Below are 16,036 nucleotides of genomic sequence, written 5' to 3'. Positions count from 1 at the left end.
TGCTGGTTCTAAAACAGCAGACAGACGTGCTGGTTCTAAAACAGCAGACCGACGTGCTGACTCTAAAGCAGCAAGCAGATGCGTTTACCAACAGACGCGCTTTCTAACAGACGTGCTTACTAGCGCGGAGTGTAGTTCTAGGAAAAATCGCAGTACGGCGGAACATCTTTTAACACCCGATGCTATGATTCCCATACACGCAACTGAACTAGGACACGGTTGCGAGACTGAAAAATGTGCCGCACCGCACCAAAACCGTTCAGGAAATGCATCAGTGATTGGCAACAATAAGCAGCGACTGGCGGCAAGGCCTTTGTCAGAGCACGCTATCGCATTTTTTGTGCATCAGGTGTGTCCTAACTGTGTTTTTTCTATGCTATCGTCAGGGGGTGGCTATTTCTGATGTACTAAATAAGACTTCTTTGCGTAAATTTCTCATTTTGTGCTACTTTTATGAGCCGTGTGCTAGAAATAGCTTATGCTGCCGCAGATAGCTACCATATATATGACATATTTGACGCCGACGATACGTAAATGGGGTTCCTAAATGCTTTTCCGAGTTATCTTTCCTGTTTCCTTCTGTAATGAGTGCGTGTGCCGGATGTGGGGTGGAGTGTGGGTGTGAGTAAACCGGCAAATAGCAAGGTATTGGCGGCCTCTCTTTGCGTACACTTCAGCCCATATTTCTTAGAGTCATTTGAGTTTTATCCATCATTCCAATAGTTCGCTCATGAGGGCTGACGGCACATTGGACTGGCAGGGGTGTAAGGCGTGGCTCCACACCGGTCACTCCCGCGAATCAAAACCTCTAGAGTTCATTTTGAGGTGGGGACAAAAGCGTGATTGACTATGAATGCTATGAATGCTTCACTAATTTTTGGACTGGGTCATTGAAGATTGACAGGTGCAGTTGAGTCTGGGACAGCTAATATTATGGAGGTGTGAAGCATTTTCCTTCCTCTACCTTCTGCTTGCACAGAATAGGTGAAACAACCACAAACAATGTCCTGCCAAATAGCTTAGTGTTGGTGCTTCAGCTCCGCATTGAGGAGATTTTATCGCCAAATTTGTCTGTCACATTTTGATGTCCGATGCATTTTCAAATGTCATAGGTGATAAGATTAAAATGTCACAAAATGTTGGTTAGTGAGCTTCACTTGATACTGATCCATCCTAAGCAGAGCAGCAGGTGTAGGTGTACTTTCCTACCTAACGTTAGGAAAAATCATTGCACACCATTCGTCGTGTTCAAGACGGCACATATCGTAAATCATCTCAAAACAGGTAGAATCATGCTCCTACCTTTGAATTTCAATAACTTCGATGGCGAGCTCCCGAGCCTGCGCGCACCGCACCGCCTGGACTCCCCAGCGCCGTTTCTGCGTTGCCGTTGCGTAAATACAATATTTCTGCTTACCAAGAACTCTACAAAATGTACGGGACCAAGGTAAACCATTCGTCGTGTTTAACGCGGAACATATCGTAAATAATTTCAAAACAGATAGAATCATGCTCCTACCCTCGAATTTCAATAAATACGATAGCGAGCTCCCGAGCGCCGCACGCCCCGCACCGCACTGGCTCGACTTCCAAGTGCCGTTTCTACGTTGTTGCGAAAGCACAATATTTCTGCTTATCAAGAACCATAAAACGTGTACGGGACCAAGGTAACAATAATAAACAACCAAAATCGTTTCTTATCGAGTTTAGGTACATTTATGAAACACGCAGGCCAGAATAGTCCAGAACATATCCTAACCTAACCTAACCTAACCTAACTGAGAATAGACCAGAACCTAAGCTAAGCTAAGCTAAGCTAGCCTGACCTGACCTGACCTGACCTGACCTAACCTAACCTAACCTAACCTAACCTAACCTAACCTAACCTCCCCACCCTATATCCCCTTCAACCCAGCATCTCATTGGCATCCATGTTCCATGCCATATATAGGTGCCATATAGTGAGCTTTTATTTAGCTGCCATGATCTCATTTTGCCTTACATTCCCCACCCAATCCCCCTGCAACCCATGGTCCCGTTGGCGTCGAGGATCAAATTTCATGGATTCTTGCTACCTTGTTCCGGTACATTTTTATGGTTCGCAGTAAATATGGTTTATAGTTATTGTATGGTTTATATAGTATAGTTTATAGTTATAGTTATGGTTTATAGTATGGTTCGCAGTTAATATGGTTTATATGGTAAATATGGTTATGGTAAATATGGTTTATGTTAAGTAAATATTTTTATGGTTCGCAGTTAGGTTATGGTTGTCCTGCCTTAAACATGACGAATGGTTTACTTTGGTCCCGTACATTTTGTACAGTTCTTGGTACGCAGAAATATTGTATTTACGCAACGGCAACGCGGAAACGGCGCTGGGGAGTCCAGGCGGTGCGGTGCGCGCGGCGCTCGGGGGCCCGCCATCGAAGTTATTGAAATTCGAAGGTAGGAGCATGATTCTACCTGTTTTGAGATTATTTACGATATGTCATGCCTTAAACACGACGAATGGTGTACAATGATTTTTTCTAACGTTAGGTAGGAAAGTACACCCTGACCGAGCAGCAGGAGCAGATAGTCATTTGGTGCAAATTATATTGCTACACATTGGAAAGTCTTGGTAACCTAGTTCATCACATCATTAGCCCTACCCCAAGAGAGGAGTTGATGGACTGCCCATTGGGGACTGAGTCTGATCTCCCTCAAATATTTTGTTGGTTGGTCTGCTGCCTTTTGCATTCTGGAAATACAGGTGTTTGAATGAAAGGGTTCATCAGTACTACACTGCCATGGCAGCCTTGACCCACTTTCTTATAAAATTGGCATTAACCCCATGGTAACATATGACATCTAACCCCAGAGTTAGGTTGGATGCCCATACTTTGTGAGGTGCTCCATTGCACATGGTGATAGATGGGATTTTCCAACTTTCACTATGCTGAAGTCATACAATGTGGTTTAGGTCAGCCATGGAGGAGGTGTAGTATAACATTTGATGTTATATTTAAGTTTTTCATGACCCTTCCTAAGCACCATACTGTGTACACCTAGCTCTGTCATTTATGAAAGCAACATTTCAAAAGGCAGATGGTTTTGGTACATAAAAGCTGTATAAAATTATCCTTCTAATGAAATCAGCATATGATTGATTGAAGGGATAGAAAAGAAGATGAAATTAAAAATTATCTAATACAGATTAGACCACTTAATCCACAAAACAAATATACATGAGGTGTGGATTTCTACCATGTTCTTTAATTCTGGTTCAGTACTGCTGAAATTGAGCATATGCCAGTTAGCTAGTATTAAATGGCAACTCAGGCAATGCTACTTTTGCCACACATCTGTGCCATACACCTCTGTTACATATATGTGTCACACACCTGTACAATACATCTGTGCCATACACCTGTGCCATACATGATTGTCACACTTTTGTGCCATATACATGTGACGCACATCAGTTCCATACATCTCTGTCACAGACATGTTGCACACACATGTTGCACACTTGTGCCACACACCTGTGCCACACACCTGTGCCACACACCTGTGCCACACACCTATGCCACACACCTCTGTCACACACATGTGCCATATACCTCTGTCACATACCTGTACTACAACCTGGGTCATCCATATGTGCCACACATCTGTTCCATGCACCTGTGCCATACATTTGTGTCCAACACCTGACAATGGTATAGGATGGGGATGGGCATATGGGTGAAAACTGATCTAGATTGGAATGGAGTACTATTTTTGTAAGGGTTCATGAGCAGGTGCAAGGTGATGATGAAAAACATGCATTTCTGTTCAAGAAGCAGGCAGCCCACTGAACAGTTTTCTATCACAGGAAGAATGTTTTTCATTTGTTTGGAGTCATGGTTACATGTCCAACATGGCTACTACGCTGTTGAAACATGTTCATACAATCCAAAATATTAACCTTGATCACTGTTGCATGCAACTCACTACATGATTTGTCAGGTTATTTCAATAGTCCACTGGCATTGGTCAGCCCACGCTGGGCCTCACATATCATTACTACCTTATAATAAATGAGTGGTCTATGATTGGTCAATTTGATCATGATTATTAGTCAATGGCCCATGATCGATTGACCTGTGATTGTGTGATTGGCCTGTCACCTATGGCTGCTCACTGGTCTACTTGAAAACATTGTTGTATTTGAGGCGGGAAATCATGACGTTGGACCCGAGTGTGTGGTGACCTCAGTATTCTCAGGAACTCCTGGACTCTGTTGGGCCTGATGATCAGATTCAGGTTGTGGCAACCCAAACCATGACCTGAATTGGATCAGGTAAGTCTAATGGCAACCTGAACCATTGTTCCATCTCCATAGCTCAGTCAGCAGAGGGGTGGACATCTGAATGCTAGAGTGGTAGACTGAGTTTGAATCTCAAACATGGTTGTGAGTGTAAGGATCTTCAAATATTACCTAGCAGGTGGGTCTGAGATGCATGGCAGCTGCCCCTTGCTTCAGCATGCATGTAAGCTTAACAAGACATTTAACAGGACATGAAAGCCATCAATCTCTGTGACATTCTCTGAAAACCTGGGCCATTTCCACTAGTCATCAGTGACCAGTGACCATTCTCAGTAGGTATCAGTGACCAGTGACCATTCTCAGCAGTCATCAGTGACCAGTGACCATTCTCAGCAGCCATCAGTGACCAATGGCCATTCTCAGCAGTCATCAGTGACCAGTGACCATTCTCAGCAGTCATTACTGGCCACTGCCCATTCTCAACAGTCATCAGTGACCATTCTCAGCAACCATCAGTGACCAGTGACCATTTTCAGCAGGTCTTTGGATACTCATACATTGACCATATGGAAAAGTCACCAGACATCAGCAAGAGGGGACTCTGGTTTCTGGTTTTAGCATTATTAATTCAGTTTCTGGTTTTAGCATTATTAATTCAGAGGTGTTATGCCAGGGTATTGACTTTAAATGTACCAGCAGTTACTGGCTAAATAACATAGAGCAAACATTGGTTATATAGACTGAACTGACGCCGAGTTATTGACCTTAGATATACCAACAGTTACTGGCTAAATAACATATAGCAAACATTGGTTATATGGACTGAACTGGATATTCCAGCTGTGCTTATGGTGGTCAGGGTGCTAATCCTGAAAAGCCATGCTGTGCAGAGAGATTTAAGACTCAGTACAGTACAATGCAGCATGATTAAGCCCTGAACTCAAAATGGTCACCTCTGTGTCACTGTTCGGGCCACATGCACCCAACAGCGCTGCTGGCCATATCACCCCTGATGCTGGTCGCCTCACCCCAGCGGCTCCTCAGGCGCCCCAGGCTCCTCAGGTGCCCCAGGCTCCTCAGGCTCCTCAGGCTCATCTTGCCCCTTGGGCTCCTGAGACTTTCCAGGTTCCTCAGGCTCCTCAGGCTTGTAAGACTCCCCTGGCTCCTCTGGTTCCTCAGGCTCCTGAGATTCCCCAGGGTCTTCAGGCTTGCAAGACTCCCCAGGCTCCTCAGGCTTGTAAGACTCCCCAGGCTCGTCAGGCTCCTCACGCTCGACAGGCTCCCTGCGCTCCTCAGGCTCCCTTCACTCCTCAGGCTCCTCAGACTTCCCAGGCTCCTGAAACTCCCCATGCTCCTCAGGCTCCTTGCACTCTTCAGGCTCCTCAGACTCCTCAGGCTCCTCAAGCTCCTCGCGCCCCTCAGACCCCTCAGACTCCGCGCGGCTGACAGTGCTGCGCTCCTCGCGTTCCTCAGACCCCTCAGACTCCTCAGACTCCGCGCGGCTGACAGTGCTGCGCTCCTCGCGCTCCTCAGACCACTCAGACTCCTCAGACTCCGCGCGGCTGACAGTGCGGCGCCCCTGTCTTTTCAGAAGCCATGTGCGTGGGTCCGTTTCGGCGCGCGTGCCACTGGGGTCCGCTGACAGCACTGGGTAAGCGCCAGCCGACCGGGCGCCCTCCTCCCCTGCCACCGGCTCGGTGCCAGTCATGACCGGTGGCGCCTGAGATCCCCGTCGGAGTTAGGGCTCCGTTCGGACGGGTCAGACGATATTCTGTTACATGGTGGGTGCTGTGCTGTCTTGCTTCCCGTGTACCCTCACAGCCCTGCTTGATTGTATCATTATGGGTAGCTCCTTTTGCAGGATTGCTGCTTGTAGCTTCAGGCCCATCAAACAGTTCTCAATACAATAAGTTCTCAAAAGTTCTCAAAAGTTCTCAAGCAGTTCTACAAAAGTTCTCAAACAGTTCTCAATACAACAGTTCTCTGGACATTTCGTTGGGTATTGGAAGTCCGGACACGGTCAGCCAGGCGGCGCTCTGGTAGCGCCCGCCGCCACCGCACGGCCTTCGCGTGTTGTCCACCACCACGGCTCTGATCTGACCTCCGGTGCTGACTTGACCTACGGTGCTGACCTGACCCCCGGTGCTGACCTGATCTACGGTGCTGACCTGACCTACGGTGCTGACCTGACCCCCGGTGCTGACCTGATCTACGGTGCTGACCTGACCTCCGGTGCTGACCTGACCTCCGGTGCTGACCTGACCTACGGTGCTGACCTGACCTCCGGTGCTGACTTGACCCTGTGTCTCCCTGCCACCAGCCATCATCAAGGCCATCACTCTGATGACCATCCACTGTTGCTACCTGCTCTGGCCGGGCGAGAGCGTGGTGGGCCGGCTCCACTTCTGGGTATTCGCCGCTCTCAGTGGCGCCACCCTGTTCGCCTTCCTGAACGCGCTGCTCGTCGGGCCGGGCACCGTGCCGCTCCGCTGGAAGCCGGTGAGTGGTGCCGACCCCGGTCAGGTCATGGGGCGGGGCCCGCAGGGGTGACGGCGATGGTACGTACTGGCTGAGGGAGGTCAGTGGTGCCGACCCCGGTCAGGTCACGGGGCGGGGCCCGCAGGGGGGCGACGGCAGGGGCACGTCCTGGCTGAGGGGAAGTCAGGTGTTGGACTGCGCGGACGGCCCCCTAGTCGGGTTACGTTGGGTATCTAACGTGGTTTCTGATGATTACACTCGCGGTCATCGAACAGGGCGTTCTGCGATCTATGGACGCCTCGTGCCGCGTGTGTTAGATGTTTCGGTATATTGTCGTGTGTGTCCTCTTTGATCTTTTCTTCGTTTTTTTAATTTATTTTTTTACTTGCGCGCGCTCGCAATTTGTGCGTATATTGGGCTGGCGGTCTGGTCTGGGGCTCTGCTGGTCTGGGTCTCTGTTGGTCTGAGTCTCTGCTGGTCTGAGTCTCTGCTGGTCTGAGTCTCTGCTGGTCTGAGTCTCTGCTGGTCTGGGTCTCTGCTGGTCTGAGTCTCTGCTGGTCTGGGTCTCTGCTGGTCTGAGTCTCTGCTGGTCTTGGCGCGTCACCTGACGTCTCCGTCTCTGGTCGCAGGAGAACCCCAGCAACGAGCAGCGCCTGCAGTTCTGCACGTTCTGCGAGGGCTACAAGGCGCCGCGCGCCCACCACTGCCGCAAGTGTGAGTCGGCTGACGGGCTGGGGTCGGTCCCTCTGCCGGCCTGCTAACGTTCTCCTCCCAACCCCCGCCGCCGGCCCCGGGGGTTTGCGATGGGGAAGGAGGAGTGAGCAGCGAGAACGTGTTTGGCGACTGGCGCGTGCGTGTGTTTCTTGGCGCTGTGGGCCTGCGAACCTAAGCGCTGCTAGCAGAACGTGGAGTCGCGTTTCCAAAACACGATTGTATGCTCCTGCTTTATTTGTCAATGAGCTAAGTTCAACGCCATTTTTAGCATCGCTTGGGATTGCGTGTGATGAAAGTGAACAATCGGCGACGAATACCACGGGATGATACCATAATCGGTTAGTAACCATACGTGCGCAAATAACCTCTGCAGTTCACGCGCCCGTAAAAAAACAATTATTATTACTACTGCCCCCCCCCCCCTACTACTACTTGTTGCACTTCTCCTACTTCAACTACCGCTTCTACTACCTCTATGATATGGTAGCCCGACGGATATGGTAACGGCCCGCTTGCTGGCAGGTAACCGGTGCGTGATGAAAATGGACCACCACTGCCCCTGGATCAACACATGCGTGGGTCACCGGAACCACGCCTACTTCACCTACTTCCTGCTGCTGGCCGTGCTCGGCTCGATGCACGGCGGCTGTCTGATGGGATTCACGCTGTACCGCGTCTTCACCGCCGTAAGAGGGAGAGTGCCGGGCGCGCTGCACGGCGGCTGTCTGATGGGATTCACGCTGTACCGCGTCTTCACCTCCGTAAGAGGGATAGTGCCGGGCGCGCTGTACGGCGGCTGTCTGATGGGATTCACGCTGTACCGCGTCTTCACCGCCGTAAGAGGGAGGGCGCCGGACGCGCTGTAGGACGCGCGGCACTGGGGGGAGGGGACCGGGCTGGTGGTCTTCTTCAGTGTCGGCACTGCCGTAACGCGCGGCGCTGGGCGGAGGGGACCGGGCTGGTGGTCTTCAGAGCCCGCGCGCGGCCTAACACGCGGCGCTGGGAGGAAGGGACCGGGTTGGTGGTCTCCTTCAGAACTGCCACCGCCCTAACGGAGCGCGGGAACAACGGAAGTTCCCGGGAAGGTGACGAGGGCTGAGGGCAATGTCTGGTTATTTCTTTGCTGTCAACGCCCATGGGAAAGTGCTGACTTTTCGGAGAGTTGGGTCTTAGCCTCCCCCGGGGCTGTTGCGCTCCTGAGGGAGAGGCCTTGTGGGCCGCGATGGGAGCTGGTGTAAGGGCGCCCCTGAGCGAGAGGCCGGGTGGGCCGTGGTGGGGGCTGGTGTAAGGGCGCCCCTTAGGGACAGGCCGGGTGGGCCGGGGTGGGGGCTGGTGTAAGGCTGCCCCTTAGGGAGAGGCCGGGTGGGCCGGAGTGGGGGCTGGTGTAAGGGCGCCCCTTCGGGAGAGGCCGGGTGGGCCGGGGTGGGGGCTGGTGTAAGGGCGCCCCTGAGGGGGAGGCCGGGTGGGCCGGGGTGGGGGCTGGTGTAAGGGCGCCCCTTAGGGAGAGGCCGGGTGGGCCGGGGTGGGGGCAGGTGTAAGGGCGCCCCTGAGTGGGAGGCCGGGTGGGCCGGGGTGGGGGCTGGTGTAAGGGCGCCCCTGGGGGGGGGGGGGGGGAGACCAGGTGGGCCGGGATGGGGCTAGTGTAAGGGAGACCGATTGGGCAAGGCCGTCTGCCAGCTGTTCGATCACATCAGGGAGATGCTGGAGAAGCATGTGCGGGGTCTTCGCTGCTGTAGGAATGAAGGACTTCTGTAGGGGGAAAAGTGAGGAGGTTCTTCAGCGCGCCCCTGCCGCCGCCAGGCACTCTGTGGGCCCATTGCTGTTGGTCTTACAATCAGCTGTAGTAGCTGGGCAAGGCACGTCATTGTTGCTGTGAGAACGACTGTGAGCCGTCTGAATGGAGGTTCCATCGCCGTAAGAGGGGTTTGTGAGCCCAATGGGCGTGTTCCTCAGTATCTCTGCGTGACCAAACAGCGTAATATCCTTTTCCGCAATAGCAGATAGCTACAATTACATTCTCGAAGAGCGGTGCCGATTGTGTGATGGTTAACGCGTCTGCGTCAACCACTGCGCGTTTGGAAAACCAGAGGTACGGGGTTCGATTCCCGTGGTGCCCGCCCTTCCTGCCAGGGTGAAAGGTGACGCCATATAGCCTAAGCAGCTGAGTGTGTCGTAAAGCCCCAATGGCACACACACGCACATTCCCGAAGCATCTTACGATAACATAACCCCATTGCCGTCGCCGGCCACCGTCGGCCAACCCGCCCGTGCAGCTGGCAGATTATCGAATGTTGCCTCTTCACCCTGCCCATCAGATTTGAGCTGATGATGTCTCGACAGAGCTGGACGGATGTCCACCGGGCATGAGTCTGTCAGCCATCACCGGCTGACTGCCGCCCACCGCCCAGTCCGTGCTGATCATCCACCACGCTCCCGGAATTTCTACTGCCACCGGCCGCGTACTCTAGCATCCACCGCCCAGTCCGAACTGATCATACACCACGCTCCCGGAAAATCTACCACCACCGGCCGCCTGTTCTACCACCCAGTTCGTGCTGATCATCCACTACGCACCCAGAAAATCTACCACCGCCGTGCCTGCACTGAGTCGGGCCGCCGTTGACTCCCCCCGCGTGCGGGCAGATCTACTTCCGGTTCTCGCCTGGCCTGGTGCCGGTCACCATGAACATCTACGTGCTGATGGCCTGCCTCTTCTGCGTCGGCCTCTCCGTCGGCGTGGTGCTCGCTGTCGGCATGCTCTTCGTGTACCAGGTGGATGTGGCAGCTGGCGCAGTGGGGGGGGGGGGGGGGCCGGAGGTCACAAGGTCAAGGTGTGGCCGCCGGCGCAGTGTGTGTGGGGGGTGCCCCCGGAGGTCACGGGGTCAGAGTCTGGCAGCTGGCGCAGTGTGGGGGTGCCCCTGGAGGTCACGGGGTTAGAGTCTGGCAGCTGGCGCAGTGTGGGGGAGGGGTGCCCCGGAGGTCACGGGGTCAGGGTCTGGCAGCCAGCGCAGTGTGGGGGGTGCCCCCGGAGGTCATGGGGTCAGAGTCTGGCGACAGCCGAGCGGCAGTCACGCGCGGTCGCAAGACGGCCGCTGCCGCCGAAGCGACCTTCAACTCAAATATCATCACGCAGTCCACGTCTGGACAACCGTGTCCCGTAGCCGTAGTAGATATATCGATTGGTGATATCGGTGATGGCGACCTTGACACACATTGGTCAGTAGCTACACCAGCCTAATGTGTGAGCAACGGAGGGAGTTGCCGTGGCTCCATGACCTGACTGTGGCCCGGTTCTGGCTCCAGTGCAGGACTGGGGTCTCAGCCGTCCTCTATCCTTATTTGACCTGTGACCCTGGCTTGACTGATGCACCGCGACCTTGACCAGCAACGCGACCTCTGCCTACGACCTGCCCGGCTCTGTGGCCAGCAGACACGTGCCTGGAGCCCCAAAAATATAGATCACAGGAGCCTGTTAACAAGGGATCCGGGATCCGCCCTTGGGATGCAGGCACATGTCCCACAAGCCCCACAAGATCACAGGAGTCATGGGATCAACATGGGATCATGGGATCGTCAACATGGGATCCGGGATCCACCCCGGGAGATCCAGGCACATGTCTCACAAATCCCACAGCCTGTATCCCTGTCGACACTTGGGGCCCTGCTATGGTTTGGGACACTTCTGTGGTCTGTAGCCGTCATAACCCGCAAACCTGGCGTGGCCCATGACCCTCCCTGACATTTGATGCTTACATGACTTGTGACCCCGTCATGACCCATGACTGACATGACTTATGACCCTGGCATGACCCATGACTGACGTGACTTATGACCCTGTCATGACCCATGACTGACATGGCTCATGACCCTATCATGACCCATGACTGACATGACCTATGACTCTGCCATGACCCATTACTGGCATGCCTTATGACCCTGTCTTGACCCATGACTGACATAACTTGTGACCCTGGCATGACCCATGACGTCGTGCCGTGACCGCTGTCCCGCGCCTCCAGACGCTCTCGATCACGCGGAACCGCTCGGGTGTGGAGGACTGGATCCTGGAGAAGGCCCTCCACCGGCGCCGCCTCGCCTTCCAGCGCCGCTGGACGGAGCTCATGGAGCGACGCGACCAGGTGCGGCACCGTACCGACCCAACTGCCGCTGACCGGCCGGCAGCGGAGTCTGGCTCCTGGACATGTGGAGTCATCAACGGAGCCTCACTCCTGGATATATGTAGCCACTAACGGAACTTCGCTGCTGGACATATATAATCATTAATGTGATCGACGGAGTCTGGTTGCCGTATATATTAAGACATCAACAGAGCCTCGCTCCGGGATATACCTGATTATCAAAGGAGCTTCGCCGTTGTGTATGTCGTGCCATGCATGTCACCATGGGGGTGGAGCCTAATCTTGGCCGTGCGCGCAGCACATGATCAGGACCCGGGGTAGGTCAGGAACACGCTGACCTCCGTCTCACGCCGCACCGCGATTGGTTAGAACAGAGTTGTGACGTTGGACAGGGCGGGGCTTGAACAATCGGTTCGTCGTGACTTTTTCACAAGGTCGAGATTTGGGAGCGCCGGAGCGTTGAGTAATACCACATTGTGATTGGCCAGGGCGGGCGAGTGACGTCGGAGTGGGGGAACTTTGCCTAACACCGTGTCGTGATTGGTCAGGGCGAGGACGTGATGGAGGAGGAGGCGGAGCTGCGCATGGAGCCGTTCCACAACCCGTACGACCTGGGCTGCTGGCGCAACTGGAGCATGGTGATGGCCCTGACCGGCCCGCCGGCCGGAGACGGCATCAGCTGGCCGGTTAGAGCCGGCTGCGACCAGTACACGCTGACGGTGAGCCGGTTCAAACTGGATCGCGGCGAAAGACTGATGCTGCCACAGGCAACAGCTGGTGTGGCGGGCGGCGAAAGTCCCTGCCGCTGCACGTGGACCGCCGTCCCGTGCGGTCCTGTGATGCGGACCTTGAGGCGTGTGATAGAGCACGGGTGTGACGGGTGGTCCGTTGGCGGCGCCTTCTCGCGGCCGGCTGTGCGGGCGCCAGTTGTCCCGTGCCTGTCACTGCCCGCCCCGTCTGCTGCGTGGGGGTGACGCCATCGGCTGCGTGAGTCCGCTCGGCTGGGCGTGGTGTTCCGGAGGTCTGCCTGGGGACCTTATCCGCGCCGTTGCAGCCCCGTCTGGCTATTTCTAGTCTATTCCTGCTGGCACTGGCTTGCAGTCTGTCCCTCCATCCCTGCGATCGTTGGCTGTCAGCGGTCTGTCCCTGGTGCCGCCCGCTGTCTGCGGTACCGTATGCAGTCTGTCCCTGCTGTCGGCCGCTGTCTGCGGTACCGTATGCAGTCTGTCCCTGCTGTCGGCCGCTGTCTGCGGTACCGTATGCAGTCTGTCCCTGCTGTCGGCCGCTGTCTGCGGTACCGTATGCAGTCTGTCCCTGCTGCCGCCCGGTGTCTGCGGTACCGTATGCAGTCTGTCCCTGCTGTCGGCCGCTGTCTGCGGTACCGTATGCAGTCTGTCCCTGCTGCCGCCCGCTGTCTGCGGTACCGTATCCAGTCTGTCCGTGCCGACGCTTGAGTGGCGGTCTGAGTCGAGTTGGTTGCCGCCGCAGCTGGAGCAGCTGCTGCAGAAGAACGAGAAGCGCTCGCGGATGCGGGAGTACGTCATCATCGAGGAGTACTCCGGCTCCTGGCTGCCGCTCTCCAAAGGTGCGCCGTTCATCGCCACGCTGGCCGGGCTCCATGACGGACAGTGTTAAAGCGTGAATGAAAGGAATCGATTCATGGTCTCCGATCCTCAGTGGGCACTGCAGGTCGTGCCATGTGTTGTCTCCGCCGCCGGGCAGGGCGTGGGAGGGGGAGCCCGTGTGTTACAGGCTGCGTCCTCAGCTCACCACGGCTGTCACCAGCTGTCACCAGCTGTCACCAGCTGTCACCAGCTGTCACCAGCTGTCAGCTTCCGTCCCCTGAGCACAGCCGTGGCGTTGGCGCGACTCTGACTCTGTCAGGACGGCGGATCTGCTGTGACTCCGGCAGGATTGTTGATGTGCTCGGACTCTGACTCCGACAGTATGGTGGATCTGCTCTGACTGACTCTGACTCTGGCAGGATGGTGGATGTGTTCTGACTGCCTATGACTCAGGCAGGATGGCGGATCTGCTCTGACTGACACTGACTCCAGCAGGATGGTGGATGTGTTTTCAATGACTCTGACTCCGGTAGGTTGGCGGATCTGCTGCCATCCGCCGTGTACGGACGAGACGCGGATCCCTCTGGCCCGCGGCGACGTGGTGCTGGTGTCCCGCTGGCGGAGGTGAGAGAGAGAGAGAGGGGGGAGGAGAGAGAGAGAGAGAGAGAGAGAGAGAGAGAGAGAGAGAGAGGAGAGCAGAGAGAGAGAGAGAGAGAGAGAGAGAGAGGGGAGAGAGAGGGAGGGAGGGAGGGAGAGAGAGAGAGAGAGAGAGAGAGAGAGAGAGAGAGAGAGAGAGAGAGAGAGAGAGAGAGAGACCTTCGTGTGTTTTTGTGGCATGGGCAATCTGCACACTTCGACTTAACGTGTTCTCGTAATGTTTTTTTCTGCTTTAAAACACACGATCGTGCTCAGTGGTCCTGAATTCTGGCCAAGCTAGCTGCTGCGGAAGCCAGGTGGCTGTCTGCGTTCCTGCACCCGTGCTATGCAGCACAGCATGCCACGAGTGTGTGCCCTCGTCCCTATCCTATCTGTGGGTCAGTTTTTGTGTCAGTGACGTGTGCAGGTGGTGAGGTAGGTAAGCTGTGAGTCTTGGAAGCTAGAGGTGCGGGGTTCGACTCCCCGCCCTTCCTGCCAGGGTGACAGACGGGCGATGTCATACAGCTTCAGCAGCTGAGTGTGTCGTAAAGCCACAATGGCACACATATCTGCCCGTGTGGTGTGGACTATCTGCCTCTGTCCGCCGGGGGCTGCCTGTCACTGTGTGTGTGACGTTGACCGTCGCTGCCGGCGGTGCCCGTCGCAGGTACTGGCTGTACGGGGAGCGACGCAGCGCCTCGCGCCCGCTCAGCCCGTCCGAGCGGCCTCGCGGCTGGTTCCCGCGCCGCTGCGCCGTCGAGGAGGTGGGCGCCGCCCGGTGTGGCCGCGACAAGGACGAATAGCGCCGCCGCCGCCGCCGGCGCCCGCCGCCCGGCGCCCGGCGCCCGCCGCCGGACATCAGCGCGGGCAGGTGGGGCCGGAGCCGAGCATCAGCGGAGCCGGAAGCCAATCCGCGGCGGTGTGGCCAGAGACAGTCCCGTGGACGTGCGTGACATCGCGCCCAGCACGCCCGGCTGGTCTGTGCCGTTTGCGGCCGGTCTCGCCGCCCGCGCGCCTGTTGGTCGCCGGCAGAGACCCTCGGGAGCCGCGGGGATCCTCGTCCGGTCTCGACCGGCGTGGGACGCGGCGTTTCGGCTGCCGCTCGTGCAGTCGGCGTGGATGAGCCGGCCTGTGACGCCCGGCGGCCGTCCTCAGGCTGTCCTGGACTGGTGACAGGGTGGAGTCCTCTCTCGCAGCCTGGACTGGTGAAGTGGTGGGTCCCTCACATCCCGGACTGGTGACAGGGTGGGTCCCTCGCAGCCTGGACTGGTGACAGGGTGGGTCCCTCACATCCCGGACTGGTGAAGCGGTGGGTCCCTCACATCCCGGACAGGTGACACGGTGGGTCCCTCACATCCCGGACTGGTGACACGGTGGGTCCCTCGCAGCCTGCTGCGTGCTGTCACCCTGATGGGCCGTGCGGCCAACACTGAGCGGATTTTGTGGTGGTCAGTATCATGGGCATCATGGGTATGTCATGAGTATCATCCGTGCGAGTACCGAGGCTCCATGCGGTTTTTTGATAGCTGCTGTGCTGTGGTGTCAACCGCACCACTTTCAGCCTCGGGACCGCCTCCGTCGTGCGGCAGCGCCGCGGTGGGCCGGCGGCGCACCTCTAGTTCATATAGTGTCCGCTGGATGGCGTGGCCGGCGCCCCGTACCTCACCTCGTCGGTGGCGCTCCCGGGCGCGCTTCAAGTTCGCCTGGCGGCGGCGGCGGCGCGACCCTCGCCGGCGAGGTGACTGTGACCGACCGGCCGGCCGGCCCGGCCGACGCCAGGGATCGCCGCGGCAGGTCAGATCGAGGTCAGCTGTCCTCTGGCGCCGGCCGGCCGTCAGCGGCGACCGTGCAGAACCTGCGCAGCGCGGCGGCCGGGAGGACGGGCTGTAGCTCGTTTTGACGCGCTGCGGTCATAGGGTGCATGACGTGGGGTCGTGTCGGAGGCCGGGTCATTCGCTCCTTTGTTCACCCACGCCACGGCCTTGGGCGTGGGATCACCAGATAGGTTGTGTATGTGTGTGTGTGCGTGTGTGTGCTCCCGCGTGTCGTTTTGATTCGGTTCCGGTGCCTTCATCAGTGTGATCGACCGCCGTCTGTTGGTCGGCGTGGCGTGCAGTGTCTGCACCGCACCAGACGCCGTTTGCGACGCTCTGCGCACCAGGTGCAGGGTACCGAGTTGACTGTCGCTGCCGGGTGGCCATGACCCGGGG

General features: G+C 56.3%; 1 protein-coding gene across 2 annotated transcripts; it reads left to right on the top strand.

Annotated features, from left to right (window-relative positions):
- Nucleotides 1-561: 561 nt before the first annotated feature.
- LOC119091059 (palmitoyltransferase ZDHHC6) lies at nt 562-15,622 on the top strand. Of its 2 annotated transcripts, none has more exons than XM_037213779.1 (11): nt 562-645; nt 5,886-5,945; nt 6,615-6,793; nt 7,402-7,486; nt 8,009-8,172; nt 10,130-10,258; nt 11,506-11,625; nt 12,174-12,344; nt 13,114-13,210; nt 13,724-13,814; nt 14,494-15,622. In XM_037213779.1, the coding sequence occupies exons 2-11, from the start codon at nt 5,891-5,893 to the stop codon at nt 14,627-14,629; spliced, it is 1,227 nt and encodes a 408-aa protein (XP_037069674.1). In that variant the 5' UTR covers nt 562-645; nt 5,886-5,890; the 3' UTR covers nt 14,630-15,622. The 2 variants fall into 2 exon arrangements, with proteins under 2 accessions (XP_037069674.1, XP_037069680.1); XM_037213785.1 differs by lacking the exon at nt 562-645 and adding an exon at nt 2,700-4,327.
- Nucleotides 15,623-16,036: the final 414 nt, after the last annotated feature.

Source organism: Pollicipes pollicipes, unplaced genomic scaffold (assembly GCF_011947565.3).
Source record: "Pollicipes pollicipes isolate AB1234 unplaced genomic scaffold, Ppol_2.1 Scaffold_1600;HRSCAF=1878_pilon_pilon_pilon, whole genome shotgun sequence".
NCBI classification, from domain to species: domain Eukaryota; kingdom Metazoa; phylum Arthropoda; class Thecostraca; order Pollicipedomorpha; family Pollicipedidae; genus Pollicipes; species Pollicipes pollicipes.
Note: the sequence above shows the minus strand (reverse complement) of the source record. Positions and strands in the feature narration are given on the sequence as shown.

What these genes read in the sequence shown, in the direction of transcription:
- LOC119091059 (XM_037213779.1), top strand. Translation starts at nt 5,891, where the DNA reads ATGTGCGTGGGTCCGTTTCGGCGCGCGTGCCACTGGGGTCCGCTGACA. An exon ending in TGTACCGCGTCTTCACCGCC is followed by an intron (nt 8,173 to 10,129) that starts GTAAGAGGGAGA and finishes GCGTGCGGGCAG; the next exon opens with ATCTACTTCCGGTTCTCGCC. An exon ending in CTGGCTGCCGCTCTCCAAAG is followed by an intron (nt 13,211 to 13,723) that starts GTGCGCCGTTCA and finishes TGACTCCGGTAG; the next exon opens with GTTGGCGGATCTGCTGCCAT.